Source organism: Zychaea mexicana (genome assembly GCF_025766255.1).
Source record: "Zychaea mexicana strain RSA 1403 chromosome Unknown BDB00scaffold_88, whole genome shotgun sequence".
In the NCBI taxonomy this organism is placed as follows: Eukaryota; Fungi; Mucoromycota; class Mucoromycetes; order Mucorales; family Lichtheimiaceae; genus Zychaea; species Zychaea mexicana.
In genome coordinates, this window is record NW_026516751.1 from 55,946 (window position 1) to 79,555 (window position 23,610).

General features: G+C 42.2%; 5 protein-coding genes across 5 annotated transcripts; 2 read left to right on the forward strand and 3 right to left on the reverse strand.

The window, feature by feature from the left end:
* Nucleotides 1-553: 553 nt before the first annotated feature.
* BDB00DRAFT_770667 (amino acid permease-domain-containing protein) lies at nucleotides 554-3,791 on the reverse strand (the record flags this gene model as incomplete). The annotated part of the gene is made up of 16 exons (XM_053119902.1): nucleotides 554-1,092; nucleotides 1,188-1,211; nucleotides 1,282-1,345; nucleotides 1,417-1,523; nucleotides 1,659-1,694; nucleotides 1,777-1,837; nucleotides 1,933-1,959; nucleotides 2,053-2,075; nucleotides 2,187-2,290; nucleotides 2,396-2,460; nucleotides 2,545-2,630; nucleotides 2,755-2,843; nucleotides 3,014-3,161; nucleotides 3,290-3,310; nucleotides 3,399-3,468; nucleotides 3,564-3,791. The coding sequence occupies 16 exons, from the start codon at nucleotides 3,789-3,791 to the stop codon at nucleotides 554-556; spliced, it is 1,692 nt and encodes a 563-aa protein (XP_052975667.1).
* A 4,722-nt stretch (nucleotides 3,792-8,513) lies between these two features.
* Nucleotides 8,514-11,656, reverse strand: BDB00DRAFT_770696 (amino acid permease/ SLC12A domain-containing protein; the record flags this gene model as incomplete). The annotated part of the gene is made up of 16 exons (XM_053119904.1): nucleotides 8,514-8,832; nucleotides 8,961-9,198; nucleotides 9,348-9,435; nucleotides 9,560-9,675; nucleotides 9,778-9,813; nucleotides 9,899-9,959; nucleotides 10,027-10,053; nucleotides 10,150-10,266; nucleotides 10,350-10,436; nucleotides 10,541-10,626; nucleotides 10,688-10,776; nucleotides 10,848-10,924; nucleotides 11,075-11,145; nucleotides 11,250-11,270; nucleotides 11,359-11,428; nucleotides 11,489-11,656. The coding sequence occupies 16 exons, from the start codon at nucleotides 11,654-11,656 to the stop codon at nucleotides 8,514-8,516; spliced, it is 1,671 nt and encodes a 556-aa protein (XP_052975668.1).
* A 343-nt stretch (nucleotides 11,657-11,999) lies between these two features.
* BDB00DRAFT_843256 (uncharacterized protein) lies at nucleotides 12,000-12,515 on the forward strand. The gene is made up of 2 exons (XM_053124948.1): nucleotides 12,000-12,174; nucleotides 12,318-12,515. The coding sequence occupies exons 1-2, from the start codon at nucleotides 12,051-12,053 to the stop codon at nucleotides 12,404-12,406; spliced, it is 213 nt and encodes a 70-aa protein (XP_052975669.1). The 5' UTR covers nucleotides 12,000-12,050; the 3' UTR covers nucleotides 12,407-12,515.
* A 668-nt stretch (nucleotides 12,516-13,183) lies between these two features.
* On the forward strand, nucleotides 13,184-13,632 carry BDB00DRAFT_876391 (uncharacterized protein; the record flags this gene model as incomplete). Its single annotated transcript, XM_053127481.1, has 2 exons — nucleotides 13,184-13,489; nucleotides 13,570-13,632. The coding sequence occupies 2 exons, from the start codon at nucleotides 13,184-13,186 to the stop codon at nucleotides 13,630-13,632; spliced, it is 369 nt and encodes a 122-aa protein (XP_052975670.1).
* Nucleotides 13,633-21,421: 7,789 nt separating this feature from the next.
* On the reverse strand, nucleotides 21,422-23,561 carry BDB00DRAFT_770682 (WD40-repeat-containing domain protein; the record flags this gene model as incomplete). The annotated part of the gene is made up of 8 exons (XM_053119903.1): nucleotides 21,422-21,527; nucleotides 21,690-21,851; nucleotides 22,036-22,117; nucleotides 22,172-22,355; nucleotides 22,541-22,785; nucleotides 22,924-23,083; nucleotides 23,228-23,343; nucleotides 23,426-23,561. The coding sequence occupies 8 exons, from the start codon at nucleotides 23,559-23,561 to the stop codon at nucleotides 21,422-21,424; spliced, it is 1,191 nt and encodes a 396-aa protein (XP_052975671.1).
* Nucleotides 23,562-23,610: the final 49 nt, after the last annotated feature.

The following is a 23,610-nucleotide window of genomic DNA, read 5'->3' on the forward strand; positions in this document are numbered from 1 at the left end:
AAAATTATTTCATTTGGATGATCGCCATTGGCCAGGTTTAGGAGCACAGTCCGAAATGCTTCACAGTTTGTACGGACAGATATAGTAGCCACATAGGTAAATCTGTGTTTAAAGCGACAGATCAAAAAGCTCTTGTTATGCCACTTTAAGTACAAGTTGTCCGTAACTTTTAATTGCTGCTTATATTATTTGGGCACTTTGCATTTATCTTTGAGCCATTTTCATACTTATTTATCGCCGATATACTAAAATTAACAGGAGTTGCCGCGTTATTGTTTATTGTTTACCGTTTACCGTTCTCCTCCCCGCCCTTGTCGCATCTTCATTGGCAGAATGGTTGAATTGAAGATGAATATGAAATATCGCTCAAAGCAGCCCGTGGAGAGACGCCAGGCCTATCAAAAATTCACGCGTAGTATACTGCATTCGACAAGTACTTTAAAGATGGCTCAAAACATTATAAATGAAAAGGAATATGCATATATAACAGAGTATTATTAATACAGAAGAACAATATAGTGATAGTGATACTACGTGGTTGCCTATTTCCTTTTTACGTCAATGCAATGACTACCCTCTTCCATGCACGTGCATACCATGGTCCTGAAAGTTTTGATGCTTCTTGTGGATCATAAGATATATCTGATCGACCGGTATCCAAATCCATCTCCTTAAGTGGTATCAATTTTGACTTTGTGAAAACTTTGAGTGCGATGAATCCAACTAGACAGAGAATGAGACCTAAGTATTGTCCAATGATACCCACGGCTTGTGCAGGAATAAAGTACTTGTAGCCAGTAAATAGTGCAATGATTGGACATACGAATACGTCTAGTATATCACCAATTGGATGCATTGGCACGGTCATGGGCAAGTCTTTCAGATCGCGTCCTTGAAGTTTAAATGCGCGACGGAAACGGAAGTGGGCAATACAAATGCCTGTCCATGTCACCAGCACGGCAACGCCTGGTAGTTTGGTAAGAACTGTAAATAACGCTCGTCCAGGGATGAAAAAGGTGGCGAATGTTATTAGGCTCACAAGTGATGTGCATACGAGAGCGTAGACAGGTACACCTCGCTCAGATATATAACCTAATGTTAAAAGATTGATTGTGTTGTAAATATCATGCTGCCGATGCTCACTACTAATGTATCTCCGTTATGCCACCACACGCCATCATGCTTACAAAGTTTGCGCCAAGCAATATCTTCTAATAGATAACAGTCATGTTAGTGAATGGTTTTGATACAAGTAGTAGCAGCAGTAGTGCGTGAGCCTACCTTGAGCGAGAGCTAGCAAAGTTCGACTTGCGACGTATAACCCACTATTAGCACACGAGAGCACCTAAATAATATGAGCAATCAGCATATATTCTAATTCAAGTCTGAGCTTTGAACAAAAAGCACGGTATTTACTGTTATTAAAATGACTGCATTCATTATATGTGCGACACTATCAAGGTTTCCTTTGGAAAACACTATCGTAAACGGCGATACGGTCGTGAAGTCCGAAAGAGTGGATGCTGTCGGACTAGTACCGGCTTCATTCCGTAATAACCGACCTATTACAATAGTACAAAGTGATGTGTTGACAGCAAATTTTAATATTGTGACCATAACAGCATAACCAAGTATACATATCCAACAAGAAAACTTACTATCAGTGTAAGGGATAACCATACCCATCACAAAAACTATCAGGTATGTTTAGCTACGATTACCGATCATTTCGATCTATTACTTTAGGTCAAATTTTTAAAATTCGATGATCCATACTTGCTCCAATGTAGAATATGATGATTCGCCAGAATACATTTTTGATAGCTCGTGGAACTTCCTATGGTAGATACGGAAGGAGATAAATATGAATGCCAACCAAAGCTCTATGGTCATATTTCATCAAATTCCTTCACATGGCTAGAGACGCAGTACCTTCTTTGGATTACCAGCTTCACCAGCCTATTGCGCAATGATCACCTTTCAACTTTCAGTATGCATAATTTTATGTCTATCAAACTTTTTCTAGAGAGAGAGAGTAATAGCGTTATGTACCGTAATGCCAACAATCTCGGTTCCTAAAAGTTGTGGCATAATTATTTAGCATTCGTCTGAGCTTGTAGCTTCAGCAAGTGCACACCGTAGCTTTTCCCCTCCCGTCCTTTTTAGTCCCTTCATTTCTTTTGTACCTTGCATACTGAAAGAGGCAAGAATAAGTGAGTCAACAATGCCCTGTGCTCCATTCGGGAATGCCCCTGGGTCAGACCAATACTTGAAACCGTACACTTCATCCCTTTTTATTCCGTTCGTGCGAGCTTGTGTTAATCGTTTCACAGCACTTTAACTTTTACACTCGTGCATCATATGTTAGCATCAAATACATGTTTAAAGAGCTTACCCAATGAGTCCACCCGATACAAGACATCCCACAATAATGAATATAATAACAGCAAGGATTTTAATCTATTTTTATTAGTAAAATAGAGAGATTTTTTTCTTTAGCGTAAAAGGTCACATCACCTTGGAACAATCTGGGTAAGATCTTACCAAACTAAACCAGTATTCGGTTTCACCATAACTCCGTGCTCCGAGCAAGTTGACCAACAAAACAATCACGAGCGATATCCCAGACCCTATAATACGACAAGCACAGAGAATAAAAATATTACAAGTTTAGCTCCTCATATTAATATCAAAGTAACATTAGAAGGAAGGCATCTGTGTTGGCGGTAAACACTTGTGTGACAATAAACTTACATGCCCAGTCCGGTAATGCATTGGTCCAGAAGCTCATGATTATAGGTACAGCCACAAGCTCACTTGCCACCACGACTGACCAGCATGCCCTATTGTAAATTATAGACAAGAGATGATGATAAGTAAAAGGGCTCAGCAATATTTATTAGGAAGAAAATAGAAAAAGGAGAAAAGCACGGTCATCAACAGCGTAGTAGTATTCTTGATAGTTGTACAGAGTTGTAGCAGTCCAAACCATGTTAGGCTAAGATAACATTACCAATAATTGTAGCCAATCATCGTTCCAAAGGAGTGGTCAACGAAGCGTCGACAGAAAATTGTGAATGATCCAGATACGGGTATATATGTCGACATTTCGCCTAGCGAATATGCCACCCAAAATACCAGTATCCCTATAAGACCGTATGCTGTAATGATATCAATAGAGGTGATAGTTTTTGTTGCCGTCGTGGAATGTATCGTGTTGTTGTTTGTGCGTACGAATTTGTGAGAAGCGCATGTAATTTGTTTCAAGTTTAAGTTGCATATGCATTACCTATTAGTGCACCTCCCGGACCTGATTATAAGAAGAAGAATTCATGTTAACGAGAGATTTTTGTTAAAGTGTATAATTTTCACAGAAACCAAAACTAAAAACAACGGACCAGCCTGATTGAGATTTGCGCCTGACGATAGAAAAAGACCTTGGCCGATGACGCCGCCTAAGGATATCATCTATATATTTCAAAAGAAATTATATGTGTGTCTTAGGTTTGGATAACAAGGCAAAACCTCCGTATATATATATATAAGAGGAAAAAAGCACGTACTGCCAAGTGTCGAGCTTTTAAAGATCGTTTCAGTTGCTGTGAAGAAGCTTTGCTCATAACAGAGCGCGTCGTTATGCTGTCATCGTCAAAATCGAGATCGAAGGGGTCGTTGTCTATAACCACTTGAACCCCTTTTCGTGATTCGCATACTGCTGTGAATCCACCGCCTATAATTTCTTCAGTTGAAGAGACATGCTTTTCCGGGTCGCTTATGGTGCTGCTGTACATGTGTACTTGTGTTTGAATGTTTGGTACAAAATGGAAAAGAGTTTAAAGGAAAGAAGAGGCGAATACATGATGTGGCGTCGCGCATATCATTTATGTCTATAGCAACAGAGACTCAGCATGAACAGATTGCCATATACAGATCATGAGACTACAAAGCCTTTTTTCACTTAAGAAAAATGTAGTAGACAGCAGCGGTTCGTTTCTAGCTTAAGTACTGGTGGTAGGGGCTGTATGTAGATAACTAGTTCATTAAAGTAACATCTACCTTGGACCGTGAAACGACTACCATTCTTGTTCACTCGGGTCATCCGATAATCACTGCTTTCCATGTTATAAGGAAGTGCGAGTTCGATTACTGTATTGCACGCAGCTGCTGATATCGCCACAACCGTTTATCCCAGGAAAGAAACATCTTTCAAACTCAAAAAACATCTCTCACAAGCGCATATCCAGCAGCCCTAATTTATTTGTTTTATAGAAGCAGCCAAGATACTGCAACTATGATATAAGATGACGGTATATGTGTCCTGGGGCTCCGACCCATTCTTGAGGAAATTAACACAGGGCACCTGTTCCATGTGATGTACGACAGATAGACAGAAGCTGCATAGTCGCGCATATTTATAAAACATTGAACCGACGGATGCTGTGTGCACTTCTTTGCACCAGTAGATCATAAAAGAAAGAACATTTATAATATATCAAGAACACAGGTACACCACATGTTTAAGTATGGTTTACATCTACTTTACTTGTTTTGAAAATATATTAAGATTTCGATCTAACTGTAAATCACACCTTCATGGGAAAATTGAAAATTTACAAGTAGTATGATAGTGCTTCTGTCGGTATGGGTTCCACTGGAATCGTTCAACAAGAAGCAAAGCGAGCATATAATATACAACACCAAACATAATGCTCTTGTCTTTCTTCATTGAAATTATATATACAAATTGTAAAGACATCGTTGTTCTTTGCAACGTCGTCACACAGTTTTTTCTGCAAGTGTCTCCCTTTTAAATCTATTTTTTTGCGTAGCAGGTCACATGCTTAAAAGTGTCTTACATGTAAAGTGTCGTGTGCGACGCGCTGATTCAGTAACTTTATCCAAATAAGCTTAACAATGCCAGCACAGCCTTGGCACCGACTTTTATGACCTGCGGCGCTTCTTCTTCAGTTTAGCTCAAGTAGAGCTATCCTGATTATGGAAGAGGATTGATGATGTTGCTGACAAAAGCCAATAGTAATCTTCTGTTGATGAAGGATTCGAAATTGAAGTGAGCTTTTGAGAATATTAAATTTTGTATCCAAATAGAACAGAGAGATACTCTGGTAAAAAGAAGATGTTCGGTGCAAGACATATTGCTGACCTTGATATGCAAAAATCTGTGCCGTCATTTACAAGCCCGTCTAAGAAAGTATTATTTGATTAATTGTGTGAATTATTGCATTTTAACGATAGATATGTGTATGTCCCATAAGACAATGCTAGTAGATTAATATGGTAGTACTTCAGAAAATGTTTCCTAAACACATTTGATCCATTTAGCTTTAATCAAATATATGGTCCACAACATCATATGTACTTAATTTTGATCCCAAAAAATTGCAAGAAACAGAGCCCGGAACGTGCACCGACAAGAAAACAGCTTACAACAGCTGCGCTTCCCTTTTAATCCTATTCTAGATGTTTCTCTTATTTGGCGCATTGATAATTGCATAATTCCTAAATTGTACTATGACGAAATCAAGAGCATGTAAGCATTTGAGACGAATATTATAATATATTGGTGTATGCTTACGAAACTCATGTATATCAACCATAAACTAAAGGTTTTGTCAAAGTGGATTCGATTAGGTACAGATGTAATGTGAATATGCTCATCACTCCTTTAACCTATTCAATTGCTGCGGAGCACCAGTAGATAATCGCAAATCATTTGGAAGCACAGTATCGAGATAATATCAAAGAAACAGCAGGATATTTATTTGGACATCAAAAATATAGCATAAATTCGTCAAATGTACGAGTTTATTGTATATATGAAGCTTTTCTAAATCGTACGAGAATGAATTATGTACACATAAGGAAAAACGTGTTTTAGCACTCCACGTAATTTGAGTCGGTCTCCATTTACTGCAGAGTTCACAGCATATCCTGCACGTCATCAGCATTCCTCAGCACATCCCACAACTCGCTCAATGTAAACGCTGCTCCATCATCGCGAGTCGCTACTCTAGTCACTGCAGCCACTGCAATCGGTTCCGGTTTACCGGGACATAAACGGTATTGCTTAGACTTCCTTGAAACAACGACAAAAAACGTAAAAGCTCAGTAGAAGGCATCGAAACGCCAAAGAAAACAGACCGTCAGTAGTAACGACACGAGCGGGACAGTTAGGACGACACATTTTTTCACAAAAGCTTTCCAAAAACCCACCCGTCATTCTGAAAAGAATTGGGAGCCTACGATGATTTCAACCTCTAGGGGAAACAATCATGCTTGATATAAAACGACGTTGTAAAAGAGTGATAATCTACATTGGATCATTGTTTCTTGGTCCATATATAGCCCATCATATATCATACAAGCGTGGTAAACATACAGCTTCGTTTTGTGAAAAAAAAAAAAAAACTAGGTACCAATACCGGCAGTAGCCCCATAGATAGGGAAAACTCCACGGTATGTATATTAGCAAATTAAGATGGTTCCTTTTTCTTCTTCAATGTGCATCTAAAAGCAGTTTTAATGGCATCTACATTTGTGTTTTTGTAGATGTATATGTTGACGTAAAAAATACTGCCGATGTTGGCGTTCCACTATTCTTATCATCGACTAACTAGCTCCGATGATTGCACTTGGGTGCTATAAATGCTTATTCTGACCTATATCCCTCTCTTCTTTGCATTACGCGACGTCTAACGTGTACTGTACCAGCTGCATCTGAATGCATTGGTTTAGAGATTTACATGCAAAAGCTGGGGCACTCTCACCAAATTCCCTAAAACATCGTTTGCGGATTTTTGAGTGAAGAAAGAAAAGATAGCGCGAAACGTTAAGATAAACGTGTAAACTACCCTACAGCACAGCCATGACAGACACACCCATTCTCTATGAGGTTAGCGCCACTGCATAGTTTCATCCGAAAGATACAAAACGCCGTTTGCTGCCGTTTCGCAAAGGCTTAAACGGTAATCTGAGAATTTTGGATGTTAGCCAACAACAGTGTGTTCTCTGGATAGCTGAGATCACATTATGTTCAGTTTCATAACAGTAGGGTGATGAGACAGTGAGATGTTATGCCATGGAAATATGGATAGAATTTCGCGTAAGCCTTTGTGCTCTCGTAAGTACATCTTTCGTAGTTAAAACCATTCTGCCGAGTTGGGAGATTTGGGTATAACTTCATCTATGGTAGAAATTAGCTGTGATATGAAGCATAAAGTATGCAACCGTCATTTGCGCACACCAAAGAGCTACATGTAAAAGGAGAAGCTTGATGCTGTCTTATCGGCTGTACTTCTACATTCATCAGGTCCTGTTTTAAAGCGATCAATGTTGCTGTATTAAAGCTATCACATTTCGCGTTTCGACGCATGTTCAGGTCCAAGTCCCCAGTGCTTAAACATGTTAATATAAAGTGTGGATCATTTGACTACACCGCTGTTTGCAGGACACGACCCTTGTTGGGTCTCAGGAAAGCATATTCGCTATTATTTGTGTGCGCGCTCTTGGAGTTTATCCTTGCTTCGATGTTCATAAATAGAAAAAAATGCGGATGATTCGAATTGTACAGATTGTTCCTTTAAATACGATATGCATCCAGGTTTTCTCATATAGACACTACTACTTGCATAAGAACGTGCCGGTGCTGTTTATAGAATCTGCAATTTGTCCTACTTCCCTTTCTCCATATGTCCTTTTTCTCGAAAGCTATTGCTCCTTTGCGTTTAGGAGTTTATGATCACCACATCGCCATCATAATTCGCTTGGCTTCAATAGAGTAAAGCTGAATCCTCATCGCGTGAAAAGCACTTTTTCCCGGTACAATATGCGAATGCTAGGTCCTGTACTTATAGTGATGCTTTTTGTTTGTTGAAGGGAAAGTAAGGTTAGAAAGAAAAATACTTAAAAAAGCGTGTTTTATAAATAGTTGATGACAAGCGATGCGAGAAAAGCAAATATGAATTAATATGTAGACATAGAAGAACAGCAATATTACCGAGTTATATAACATCATTAAACTAGCTTCTTCTATTGTTGCTGAGCTATGTAGCATCTCGAAGAGTCTCTCACAAATGTTCTCCCATTCATTTGGTTTCTAATATGTCTGCTCTATGTACTCGTTACTGCGTTATACGGTAACTTAAATTCTTCTAAATTCCAGAAAACGTTACCGTACTCATATAGTCTTACGTTTCAAATATCTCAAGTTGTCGGGTTCAACTTTAAAATACATAGTATCAAGTATCTTTTTGTCAAAAAGTTAGACTGTGTGGTTTATGTTACAAAGAAATATTTGACATTGTGAGAAGATATTATATGTGAGCTGTTGTTGTTTTTGTTTTTACATAACATTTAGAGTACATATAGGAATGACACGGTTGTTGTCGTTGTCGTTGCTGTGCTATTTAACAGGATAATAAGAGGGGTAATTTGGAGTAATAATAGTGGTAGTTATAGACGATGGGGATAAGGAAAAAAAAAGAAGGCAAAAATAATTAAGTGAAGACAATGACAATACGCTTCCAGATTCTTTGGCTCCAAGTACCGGTGATGGCACGCTCTTCAAGCATTTCATCCCGCAAGTGCTTCTCGGTAACGAGTTCAGAAACACCGGTATCCAAGTCAATTTCTGTCAATGGAACCATCTTGGAACGAGTCCACCATTTGGCGAATCCAAAACCAACGGCACACATAACAAGACCAGCGTAGTTACCAACAAGACCAACGGCATCTGGTGGATAAAAGTAAGAGTAGCCAGTGATCAAGGAGCAGACTACGCAGGCGAACATGTCAAAGATATCACCGAATGGATGCCTGATTTTGTAATGGAATAAGTACGTGATGTATCACCATTGAGTCTGGGTAGCATATAATCATCTTATCACAAGAGACAGTGGCCTTTTCTACTTCTCATATTTTCAGACGATTTCTCTGATGCTTACCAAATTGCCTTAAATGGTAGAATGTCCAGAGATCTGCCCTGAGCCTTGAATGCTTGGCGGAATCGGAAATGGGCAAGACAGATGCTTCCCCATGTGACAAAGCCCGCAATACCAGACAAGCTCACGAGAACCTGGTACAGAGCCTTTCCTGGAATCACCGACGTAACAAAGGTCACCAGACTCACGAGTGCAGTACAAATAAGGGCATAAACGGGCACACCGCGCTTGGAAATATAAGCTATACGTACGTGTTCCGAGAAGAAGCATCATATCGACAGCAGCGATGACGATGGCCGATTAAAAAGATGATACAGTTGGATCAGGTTTAGTTTCTTTCTGAAGATGGCAACAAACTTTTTCTTTTTCTCATGGTTACATATTACTAACCAAGCTTCTTCCACGCAATGCCTTCTTCGGCCAGAGCAAGCATGGTGCGGCTCGAGACATACAGGCCACTGTTAGCACAAGAAAGGACCTAAAAGGAGTAAAATAGTAAAAAAGGATCTTCATGAATGGCCTTACTCATCATACTGTAACGAGTAAAAATAGAATAGTTTTGGAAATTTTAATCTTTTTCTCAGTATTCGAACAGAACATACCGTGATCAGAATCACAACGTTCATAATATGTGCGACACTCGCTAGACTGCCCTTTTCGAACACAAGTGTGAACGGAGAGACGGTCGCGGAACCACTCTTCGTGTTCAGGTTATGAGCTTTATAATGTTGTAGAAGCAGAAATGATGAGCCTCACTGCTGCATGCATTACATGCATATTGTTCTTGCATGATTAGTAGTCTAAAGATAATCCCACTTACGATCATCCCATGGAATAACTTGGCCCATTATGAAAACTATGATTAACCATGACAAGAAATGTGTCAGTCACTAGAAAGAGATGTACGTTGCAAATGTTTGCATGTGTGTAAAGTATATCACCTGAGCCAAGGTAGAAAATGATAATACGCCAGAAGACAGTCTTGATAGCACGAGGCACTTGCTAAGCCAAACGAAATCAGTACATAACATCTTTTGCTGCTGTTTAAGAAAGAGGAACGAGCCTTTACCTTTAGTGGATTACTACATTCACCAGCCTATTAAGAGTACGATGATATATCAGCGGGTAAGTGCAGAGCAGTAATAAAGCTTCGCCACAAGTAGAAAATGAGAAGCACAAGAGAAAAACTTACGGTGATACCAATGATCTCAGTACCTTGCATACTGAACGACGCAAGCACAAATGAGTCAATGACACCGAGAACACCGTGAGGGAAGGCACCTCCGTTCTCCCAGTACTTGAAGCCGTACTTTTCATCACTATGTGGACAACGGCGCTTTGTTAGTTGCATTCGTTCAACGTTGATGAGTTGCTTTTGCCGCCGCCGTCAACTGCAACTGGAAAAGAAATATACCCAATAAGGCCACCGGAGACACAGGCGCCAACAATGATGAAAATAATGACTGCCAAAACCTTGATCTAAAAGATACAAACAAAGTCGCTGAGCAAGCAAGCAACGCTTTGTTGGCTACGCAGATCCACACTTCTACCACCGCCATGACAAAAATAGATAGGATGCTTACCATACTAAACCAATACTCAGTTTCACCATAGCTTCGTGCGCCAAACAAGTTGAGCAAAAAGATGACCACCAGAAAAATAAGCGACCCTGGCAGATGAAAATGTGGTTAGAAACATGCGTAGTCACTGTTGCCACTATCCGTACTTACACGCCCAATCAGGTACAGCACTTGTCCAGAACTGCATAACAAGCGGTAAAGCGACCAGTTCGGCTGCTACAATAATGGCCCAGCAACCCCTGTTTGCGATGTGTGGGGTATCAGATATAGTAAAAGGATCTTAGCTTCTAGTTGCCCATAATGAACGTACCAGTAGTTGTAACCGACCATGCAACCGAATGAATCATCAACGAAGCGTCTGCAGAAGATAGTAAATGAACCAGACACCTGAACAAATGGAAGTTCATCAACGATACAATAAACAACAAATAAGTTATTATTAGCTTTCCTTCTTCATGCATATGCTCATGCTCGAGGGCAAAGAACTTGCAGATCACGGAGGAAGGGGGAAGGGAAGGCGCTTTTTTCTTCTCTTACCGGGATGTAGGTGGCCATTTCACCCAGTGAGTAGGCGACCCAGAATACGATAAAACCGACAATCGCGTAGGCTGCATTAAAACGATCGATGATAGCGATAAGAGCAGAAATAAGAAAAGAGTCAGAAAATTCTATTTTTGCTTGCTTCTTGATTCTACCTGATTTGCAGCATTACCAATCAGCGCACCAGCAGGACCTGATAATTATTACAGATACAGAGGGTACAAGTAGTGGATTAGCCCTTCCTTTCTCCTTTGTTGTCACGGTCTTTTTTTGCCATTTACCTCCGTGATTCAAGTTGGCGCCGGCGGACAAGAAGAGACCTTGGCCAATGACACCACCTAATGCAATCATCTAAAACCATACACATGTTTAGTGCTGGGGCAGTACTTTGTTTCTGTCAGTATCTCTAACCGTCAAATGGCGAGTTTTTAGCGAGCGCTTCAGCTTGTGCTTTTGTGGTTGACCCCCATTTTGGTCTTCAACAGAGCCTCCATCGTGAGACGAAGTATAGGAGGGCACGGGCTTGTCATCATCCGACGTGGTTTGATGCTTTTCGTTGCTGGCACTACCACTATCCATCTTCGCCCAGTGTGTGTGCGTGTATCAAGGAAAAAGAGATGAAAAAGGAAAGGGATAAAGGAAACGGAAGAAAATCAGGCTGTTACAACCACACGCATTTATAACCATTTTCATACCTGTTTTGATGCACATATTCTCTCTCACACGCATGCATCTGACGCAGCCAGATCTTCCAGGATGGTCTCACAAACACACCAGCGAATAATCCGTATTACCAAGCGAGAGGTGTGTTTTGTGAGCAGAATATCTCGCGATCGGTAAGCTTATTTTTCTTCTGGATCACACATATACGCACACAGAGCAAATCACGCATCGCACCGATTTACTCGATTTACCCTGGACCGTCCCCACCCGACGGAACAGCCCAACAAACAGCAGCGCAACGCCAGCAACAATGGTGATTGGACACCAGCTATCTCTCTCTCTCTTTCTCTCTCTCTTCAGCAGGGCTTGTCAAAGACTACTGTGGTACGTCGGGTGTGCGCGTCTTGCACTTTATCAAGGTTGCTATCTCTTCTCTGGCGATAGAACACAGAATTTTGATAATAAAATATCGCAAGAAAAGGGAAAATAAACACCACGAATGGCAATTAACGCTCCCCTTCCCACGGAAAAAACCGCCCTTTGGGAAATAGCAAACCATAAGCGGAATTTTCTTTACTTGGGCCAGTGAAAAAGGCATATATACCATTTCTGAGAGCGGCGTTACTCAATGAAGACCTGTTGCTGCTGTATTGTTCTGTGATCTGATGTTCGTTCTAGCTTCATGTCGATAGATGCATATTGTCTTCTTTTCCGCAACAAGAGACAAACAGATGGCTGGGCCCAGGTCTCTATTTATTATGAATGCACTAGTGTGTGTAGAGAGAGACAATACACCAAATATGGTGCATTTTCAAGTTATTGTAGCACGTGTGCCACTTGCTTTGTCCGTTGTGTTACATTCAGTGGTGTCCTCTTTACCCAATCCAAATCAGAAAAGTCACCTTCTTGTTTCTAATCACCTGTTCTTCTCTCAATACAGTACAGTGAAGATAACAAAACCGATGATGGTGAGAGCTGTTTAGAACGGTATGTCCTACACACATCTCCCCAAGTTGGGACGATAGAGTTTTGATACGATAGATAGATAGATTGCATCAAGGAAAGTTTTCGCGGGAATCCAGATCACCTGCCAAAACGAGAGAAAAAGAGAAGCGGATCTCTTTTTGCCTTCTCAAAGACCAAATTAAAACAGCTTTTCACACATACACTCATCACTCCTCTACTCAACCCCCGCGGCTCTTTCTCTCTCTGCCACCCACTCCATCATCAGAAAGCCCACTTGAGTGTGGATACACGAATGACATAACTTTATTTCGCCAAAAACTGTGACGCCCCATCTTGGCTGAATTTACCTTTCTGTCACCCTGAGTGACACAAAGACATTGAATCGAGTGCTCCATACCAATTAACAATCACTGTACCCCCGCTCCCGTTAACGAAATGGTTCCTCAGACCGGCTCACTCCACTGACCATGGAGCGCTATGGCTCAAACTCTGCATTACTTCATGCACTTGCCGCAAGCCCTCAGTTGTCTCACTCTATATATCCACCAGCTCGATGCTGCGGCTTGGATTGAGAAGAGAGCATTTGCTCAAAAGCCATCATCACCACTTGTAGTCCACAACCATCACCGTCACAACAATGTCGATGACCGTATACCACCAATGACGACGACGGTGCGATTCGACAATATCATTCAATTAAAGATTGGCGCACAACGATGGACAAGCGAAGGATCGATTCAGTCTAACAGCGATGGCCTAACTTACGCTAGCTTCTTGGTGTTGGTTATTATATCTACTGAGCTGTAAGGGGGTATCATCATAAGCGCTCCTTCTACAGATCTCGACATCTATTATTCCCACAGTGCCTCAAACTCGAGTATTATATGGATGACACCAGTTTCCCTGAAAGCGAAGACAACATCTAGGATAGGATCCAGCAAAGCACTGAGATAGAAACCAATTACTACTACTACTGCAACACCAAGAACTTGATGATGATGATGGTGGTGGGTCCTTTTATCACCTTGCCATATGTGAAGATCACGCCTACCACTATTAACCCGACTGTTGGCCAAACACCAGCACCCGTTGGAATAGCCAAACAAAAATACAATGGTCCTGATCGGCCACCATTATCTCCATCGCTTTGCATGGCCCAGCTGCACACATTGACACTTACAGACATTACTTGAAATGTTCCTGCCGCGTTTTTTACTATGCTTGGTCATTTTTCTCGTATCGAAACAATCGACTTGGATTTCAAGGCATTTTGGATGAATAACTTGGCGTTGGACTATCAGATGTGGTGCTCTTACGTATTCCTTTGCGACAACCATGTACGATCAAACCAGCTGTCCGTATTTGCTTGTCGAAATAAACGAGCGTGATTGTATTGCATTTATGGAACGATTACCTGCAGTGGAGGAGCTTATTTCGATACATCACGGCATTGGATTCGGTTGCTGCTATCCATTTATATAAACGCATTGAAAACTTTACAGATCTGCAATATCGAAAAGCCCACCATGAGTGGCACTGCCATCATCAACAGCAACAGTGACCGTGCACGTGTGGCAACGATGACAACAACTACTATGGTGTGAGCTACCATGATCCTGCTTTACATATTGCGTTCGTTTTTTCTCATGAGCTGCGGGACGAGGGAATGAAAATGGCAGCTGTACTGAATAACGAATATACCAAACGCCGTGACAACCGACCTCCTATCGATTCAGCTGATATACCGACGCTTTATACCCTTGATGTAGTTTTTCGTGACCGGGTACAGTGTGATAGTGTCGAGGAACGAAAGCTGCTTCAACTAATCAAAAGTCTGCAGCTGAGTGGGTGTATCGAGGATTTGAAGCTCTACGGCATCTGTCATCTATATGGGCATCACCATCTTTTGCAACATGTCTTGGTCTTCCGATACTACAAGGAATTGACTTGTAAGGGCTTTTGGTATTACTTCTATCCAAGAACAGCACTCTGCGCGAGATTAAGTTTTGGGGCGTCTACGATGATGACCATTACTTGTGGATTGTCATCCTTTCTGGGTGGTTAGTCTTGTTATAAAAGTTTGCAGGGGTCATAATTGGTCGGTAGACACGTTCACGTGCAGCTTGTTAATAGTATTGGTATACTCATATCATAATTGTCAGAATATTTACAAACACAGGTGCATCGTCTAATCAACAAGCGTCAGATACTTTGCCTTCTCTGCGGTCACGTGAGAAATGTTATGGTATGCTGATGGCTCTGACCATTTAAGTATCTGATGGCAAATGGGTGCTGCTATACATAGAGCCGTAAACTAGTATACACGTATGCCCCGCCGAGCTCTTAAAAATATAAACAAAAGCTCAGTATGGTAATTTTTTTAATTAGATCCCGTTTCCACTACATATCGCCCGTACAATCAATACGCACTTGACGCATAATATAAATTTAACTTTAGCAGCAGTAACAAGGTCATAAAATAAAGCAGCACAAGTGTTGTCAGTAGTGTACTATCTCACATTGATCTTGAAAAGGCTTTAAATATTCATCAAGCTAAGCAAATGCTGTGCCCAAAACAGAGCAGCATGTGGCTATTCTATACACTTCTTGTGCATCGGTGGTGGTAATAGAACAATCAACAAAGAGTGACTGAAACAGGCAGCATGCGCATGAATACGACGTATGTCTGAAATCATCACACCATATCGATCATCTTATGTTTCAGAAAAACATCCTCCAGCACCGCCATCAAGAGCAGTGAGTTGTTTATTATCTTTTATCATTTTCTAGATTGGAGGGCCCCCTCATGAGCAGGCCCTGTAGAGTTGATGTTCAAGTCGAAAGACGCATAGAGGCTGGCCAAACCCCTTAAGACAAACCGAATGAACAAATAAACTCGTCTATCTGGAAAAGCGCGACGAACGAACATAGTTGTACCACTATGCTCAACCCACGAGCTGTTCGCTTGGTGTCAAAACCCAAACAACCTCAAAGAGATCATTGAGGAGAAGCAGAAAAAGTAAAAGACATGTTTCTTTTTATACCATTTCTACACACCTCTCAACTTTTGGTAGCTAGTCATTGCGCGTGTGTGAAACTCATGTGGTGTGACTGAGCCCTATTGATCTGGCTGTAGAGACTGCATAATGAATCGCTATTGCTCCTCCGACACATTCCAGAGCACTTGATATAAATAGCAGCATAGGATGAGGCCATAGGTCTCATCCACCACCGCGAAAAGAAACAAGTCCTGTATGAGATGACTTTTGCAGACGAGGACATCTGCAACCTGGCACTGGAAAAGGGCGTTACCGTCGGTGATGTTCACTTCCCGGCTGTCAGATCGCTCCCTCCGGAACACGATCTCACCAAAGTACAACTCGAAAAACTGCCTACAGGCGTCAAAATGTATGAGCTGGAGGTCTTGTTGCGCCAAACACTTACCCAATTCGGACACGTGTTGCAACTTGGATTATACCGCTCTGTAAAGGGTGGTTGGTTCCAGGGTAAAGGATACGCAGTGCTCATGAAATCTAAGAACACCACCCCAGAGTCGTACAAGCCCCTCACCCACAAGGTCGACTTCGGTCTCGTGCAAGGCCGAGAACGGTCTTTTTACGCTACTTGGCAATCCATGGGTGATTACTGCCGATTGTCACTCCCAAGACCACACTCTGAAACAATGTCCAAGCCGCGTTCAACCAGAATGCTTCAACTGTGGAATGATCGGTCACTATGCGAGAGAATGCGATCATCCACACAACGCACTCCCGCGCAAACAACCAAAGACGACGACTGGTTCAGCATCGCCAATAAAGTCGACGACAACCAGCAAAGGTCCAAAGAAGACCAAAACCCAACAATCGCATCCACCAGCTCAACATTTAAGTGATACACAATCTGATCATCGCTCTCATAATGTTCACTCGAAGTCAGCTTTGGACAAAACGATGATTACCATTCCAAACCCGAGGCCACACCAAAGCAACAACCCAAAGGGAACTCCAAACGTTGAAGTTCCCAGCCTAAACATGTACCCATGGTCACCGAGGAACCGCTCAGCGACAACACGGATACCTCAGACGAAGAATTCACACCTCCAACAGACGATGAATCATCATCTCAATCATCCTCCGATGAAATTGATAAGGATGAAACAGAAGACATGATACTCTGCTCGGACGAAGTGGATGCATTGACAGGATGCTACCCAACCGCTTCCGTCGGAAGCAGGAGGTTTGGATTCCGCCTTAACACACGAAGAGCACCGGAACACGTCGCCTATCAGCACACCATCGGGTGCCTCGGCCTCGAAGCACAATCCCCAGCAGCAGCAAAGTGAAGACTCAAGCGACGACAACAAATTCGACGCCACTGAGTCAACGTCCCCTGACAGCGGTCCACAGCACGCCAACGACTTGATCACCGGTCAATCGTCCGCGGAGACTATGGCCTCTGATTAGATTAACCCCTCCCTTTTATAGGGATCGGAAAGATTTTTATAGTCTCGAACTCCTTCCAATCCTGCAACAGCCAAATATGATTCCGCATGGTGATAGGTTGTTTATCCTTGGAGATTTCAACTATTCATATGCGCAGCGCGACCCATCATTCATGAAAGCAGCACCAAAAGAGTGGTGCGCACACTTGAATGAAAACTTTGTCAACCTGATGCTGCCGTCGGACGGATCCAATAACCTCACGACGACTTCTACAACGGACGAGGCACATCGTCAATTGATTATATCTTTGCGTCATCATCACTCTCCCTGCTGTGTTCGGCACCCGATGTCCGCCATGTGAATAGCAACTGGACAAATCGTGCATTGATAGTGATCAGTATGCGGGCCAGTAATATCCGGCAGGGTCAAGACATATGGGGAGCCAACCCACTTATTGTCAACTCGGTACAGTTTAAAGAAAAACTGAATTCAGCACTCTCATCGGCACATATAAGAATTGCCAACATAGCCTCGCCACAAGAGGCCTGGGATGAAGTCAAAAAGATTGCGAAAGAGGAATGCCGTCAATATGGACTTTATCTAGCCAAGAAAAAAAGACCATCGCGAAAAACACCTACTTCGTCAACGTAATAAGATGATGCGCCATTTCAAGACAACAGGAAGTCGACCTCAGCGCCTTGCTGATATTACCGCCGAGCTCAACAAGATTCAAAATGATCACGCTAGAATTTTAGCTATCAAAGCTAATGTCCGCTGGAGAGAGCGTAGCGAAATATTGGCCGGCTATCTAAAACGCACAGCACAACAACGAATGGCACAAAGGAACATCCTCCAGCTAGAACATCCAGTAACAGGCATCGTAGACTCTTCGATTGATCATATGCATCAAGCAGTCTGTTCATTTTATTCACAATTATACTCACCGGAACCGACTGATGCAGCAGCAATATCAGACCTGTTGGACCATTTACCGCCATCATGCGTGCTCTCATAAGAATCTTGCGACATCTTAACAGAAGGCATGACTCTCGACGAGTTACTTGACGCAACCAAACGTGTACCGAAAGGAAGCAGTTCGGGACTAGACGGCCTGCCCTATAACATGTTGTCTACCATTTTCAAACACCCGTTATATGGCAGAATGGCTGTTGATATTTACAATTCAGCTTTACATCAGGCACTATTCCCAGCATCATGGTCAGACACATGTATTTATCTCATTCCGAAGAAAGGGTAGCTCTCCCAACTACGAAACTGGCGTCCAATTGCATTGATCAACACGGACTCTAAAATATTTACCCGTATCATGAACTCACGAATAGTCCGTGTTAGTAATGCATTATTTAACAAGTATCAGACGGGTTTCGTGCACGGACGCTACATCGCAGACAATGGGCTTGCTGTACGACTTGCTATGGACCATGCCGCCAGCGTAAATGCCGATGACGTCGGTTTATCTATGGATATGGAAAAAGCGTACGACCGCGTTCATCCAGAATATCTCGAATGTTGTCTTAGCAAATGGGGATTCCCAGCAAAGATCATATCTTCTATCAAGACTCTTTTCTTCGGCAGCAATCTACGAATTAACATAAACGGGTCCTTGTCTCCAGCATTTAAACAACAACGTGGCGTTCGACAAGGAGACCCTCTCTCGCCTATTTTGTTCAATCTGGCCTTAGAGCCTTTCTTGGTCCGCATCCTCAACGATGAACAATTACACGGATATGATATATCGATGGCAGCAAGTAAAGCTCTTACCCCAGTCACACCGTCTCCGACTAAACTAAAGGTTCTAGCCTACGCCGATGACTGCTTTGTTTTCATTCATAATGAATCAGATTTGCAACAAGTCCGCCACCACTTAAACACCTACTCCAGAGCATCAAACGCCAAGGTCAATATGGACAAAACGCACGCCATATCGCTATCTGGCAAGTCGTCATCCACTTTGCGCTCGTGTTTGGAGGGAATGGGCATTAGATCATGGTTCGATCGACGAGCCCATCAAGCCTTGGTATATCTCGGATATCCTTTGTATCAATCGCCGCAGCAACGGGATGGCTTCCTGGACAAACTCCTAGGCAAGATCAAATCAGCCTGCAACATCCATGCGCACCGGGCACTTTCGATTCGCGGTCGAGCGACAATTCTGAATGTGCTGATATTATCATCACTTTGGCACGTCTTACGAGTTTGCGCGGTCCCTCAAGCATTCCAGAAGAAAGTTCGCAGCATTTGCCATGACTTCTCGACTAAAAAGATGTTTCCCAAGATTGCATTTCACCGACTGGCACCACCTCGCAAACAAGGGGGCTTTGCAATATTAGTCCCGGAAGCACAACAACCAGCACTCCAGCTCAGATGGATCCAACCTATGTTTACTAATGACACCAAGCAGCGATCGTTCATACATTCGTGGATAATTAATACTCAGGCAACATGGACTCCAAACCAGGACCCACATATGTGTCTCCTATTTCCCCGACTTCGGACCGCTTCAATGAGTAAACCCGTCAGCTTCTCAAATCAGCTATGCAAGGCCTTAGACAACTTTACGGTTGACTATCAATCCCAACTCATACCAACCGCTACAGTTCTACAACTGCACGTCCTAGATGCCATGACGCCGACACAGCGCCCGCTCACCAAAACCTTAGACGTATGCTTACGACGCATTGCCAAACACAGGATCCTAATGGATGATTTGTTCATCTTTGATTTAGCGAATGGCTGTTTACGGAGACGGCTCGCCACGGAATTCTTGATTTACCCGCGCCTTTTGGGTCTACTGGTTCGCTTCTTGGACTTGGGTGAGTTGGGATTCCATCCAGCGGTGTTTCAGACTTTGATCCCGAGGCATCTTCTTCACAACTCTATTGATCCCGCTATCCGTGAACATAAGGCGGTCGATCTGGGAGCATGGTGCAAGGTCCAAGATAAACAATTGACCACGATCACAGCAAAAGAACTCAGACAAGCAATCATCGACAAGTCTATACACGTCGAAGCCCGGGAAAACACGATCTTAACACCTAGACAATGGGATACCTTCTGGCGATTGAAGATCTCGCCAACGGCAAGGAATGTTTGGTATCGAGCGCTTCACAATAAGATTTCATGCCGTAAAACTCTACAATCATTCATGCCCTCCGAATTCACATCCGCTGTATGCCCAATTTGTAACCAAGAAGAAGATGATTTGTCTCATTTCCTGTACCAATGCCCTCGCAAATGGTCGATCTGGTGCTCCGTGTGGCCCGACCTACTATTACAATCTGTTACAGAATCTGCTGTACACAATGCCATCTTTCACCTGTATTTTCCCCAAAATGCTCCCCGTCTCCCTTCAGATATAATTATCAGCTGTATATTAGAATGTCTTTGGAACGCCCACTGGCGCTTTGTTTTAAACAACTCTCCCTTCGTTCCCGATAACATTATAACGCAAATCCATTCTCTTTTGTTAACCCGCACCCAAGAAATTCTTCCTTCTATCGCCAACTAGCCAAACGCTACTTAGCTTCTTCTCCTCACCTCTCATATTTAATATGCACGTGACTTGAAATAAAAACCGACGTAATAATTTGTTGCGCGCCTAAAAAAAATAAAAAAATAAATAGCAGCATTGGCAGTCGTGTCAACGACATAACAGCAGGATTGCCGAAGTAATATACCAAAACACACACACCAAAAACTTGGATTTACAAACAATAATCAAAATCCTCCTCCAAACCAGTAATCAGGTTGTCAATACATATACTGTTATAAATAAATCTACTGGCGTCATACATACTATCCGGGCCGCATTGAGAGCAATTTGAAAATTTACATATACAAACATTTCTTGTTGTTCGAAAACATGGTTTGGAATGGTCATAAAGTCGCTAGTAAGGGGGATCAGTGGTTACATAGAGGGAATGGGATATATATCAGTTGCTTTGCAAAAAGAAAGGGTCCTGTTTTTAACTAACAGGCTACTACTGCTATTACTACAAATGCCATATCGAGAGAGTGAGTCAACGACATTTTCTGTTTTAATCATTCTTCATCGCCTGCTCCACCTTTCATACTGTCACTCGGTTCCAAAAGACTAAAATATGAGTTTGTTGAGGGGTTGAGATGTACGACGTGAATTAATATCGCGAATATAGTTGGCTAATCCGCCTTTTCCCGTCATCCTTTCGACTCTCGCTTGTGCGTTGGTGCCAAGAGACTACACTTCTCTATAATCTCTTTTTGTGCCATCACTTTACCTGTACTGTTTGAGCAAGACACACTCGCCGCCGTTCTCCAGATCAATATTGAATTGATAAAAGTAACCTTCTGATGTCACAACCATCACTTGCGGTGTTGTACTATAACAGTAATTAGAATAGAATAGGATAATGTTGACCAGAAAAATCATTGGCTTGAGTTGGTTAATAGTATGTACACCTTCATTTTCACTTTACCACGTTACGATAGTTGGCTATTTTTCCTGATCTAGACATGTATATCTGCAAAAGCACGCTTTTTACCTGCTTAAAGCAACCAGACTTCGTACCCCAGCACTCGGTAGTTTAAGCCATGCAAAATCCCTTGACGGTTCCCACATCTCTGTGATCATCTCTGGGAGGTATGAGCCTACACTACCAGCGATATTTCGTCCAATGTGAAGCGAGGATCGTCGGAGCATTTGACTTATAACAAAAAAACAATGTCCATATTACGGGTTTTTTGTTTCATCGTTAGCCATTATTCATCTTCTTTTTTACCTTTCAAAACTCTATCCACTCTTTCACCAAATATGATGAAACACAAAGAGAGCAAAAGAACACACACGGAGAAAATCATCCAAAGAAAGAGAAAATGGTTTTCGTTTACCCAACACTTGAACTTCGGCTTCGTAATTCGTTGCCGTTTTGATCATTGCCGTATCCGACTAGTCCTCCTCCTGATTTACCATCTAATCCTCCTCCATTGCCACTGTAATCGTATCTATTTCCGTTTCCATTAATACTGCCAGGGGCACCGGTGCCCGTCGATAATTTGAAAATGTGAACCGTCTCCGTATCACTCGAGACACACAATAGTGAGCCCACCAAATTGAATGACATAGAATAGATTTTGGCTGGGTATGATCCTCGACGGAATTGATATAGCTTGTTAGCGCCCGGGATGGAAAAGACTCGAATTACTGTACCCTGTTATACATAATGTATATATCTTAGGTATAGTACGTGTTTTGTTGCATGTATGTTATGCAACAGGACGTGAATTCGATCCACAATGCGCATCAAATAATCCACCAGCGCTTTTCTCAAGGTACCCAACAGCAACCACAACAAGAACCTCGCTCTCTTTCGTTCTCTTCTCAAAGATAATGTACCTTTTCACTCGCCGTAGCCAACAAGGTGCCTTCTGCATTCATGGCAATGTTGCTGATCGGACTTTTATGTGCCTGAACGATATTGACGAGCTGCAGCGTCAGTGCATCGAAAATCTCCACGTCCCCCGTTGCATAATACGGCTGCGGAGTCTGATTGTTCGTAGTGGTGAACAGTGAGGTCGACGAAGACCGACTTGGATAAGCAATGTAGCAGTTTTCACTCGAGGGTGATAGCGCACAGACAGCTATATTACATAATAATAACAATAATAGATAGGGTTTTAGACGCTGTTTAGCCTCATTTTCCAACTGATAACGACCATATTCTTGTATCTTCCTCTCCTTTCCCCTTCAGGTCCCAGACCCTTTCTTCATTTTGTTACCTCCGGGATTGGGACTCGTATCGATGGTATGAAGCAACTTCATGTTACTGATATCGTAGACAAAAATCTGTTCTTCCAAGACAACAATCAACCGCCTTCGATTCATCTTAACTGCAAGAATTGATGCCGGGAACGTCAACTCGCATATCGTCGATTGTCTCTATTTGTGGTAGTTGTTGGTTTATCATATATCATACATTTATATATGCGTAGACGAGGAACAGGTTACTTTGGGTTACTAAACAGCACACACACACACACACACACAGAGTCCCAAATAATATAAATTAAAGAATGCAATTACTTTGGTATTAATAATTTGCAAGTGTCTTGGTGAAAATGTAGGCTGTTCTCCAGCGCCTACAAGAGCCACAAGCGAAGTACAGAATAACATTTCCACAATACCCGTACCGTCATCGGCTAATTATGATAACAGCAAGCATTGTAAATTTTAATTAGAATTGCAATTTGATAAAAAGACAAAGTTTTTTTACTCTCTTACGTTTCGAGTAACATTTGCTATAGGGATCGCAATTGTATATCCTGTAACCATGCTTGCTGCCCAGGGAGATACAGCTAAAGTCTTGGTTGAAGTTTACAAAGAGTAATTCGTTGGTTGACTTGTCGCCTAAGTTCATTCGTGTTGTTGTAGCAAACGGGAGGAGAGTTGTTTAATGGAAAAGAGAG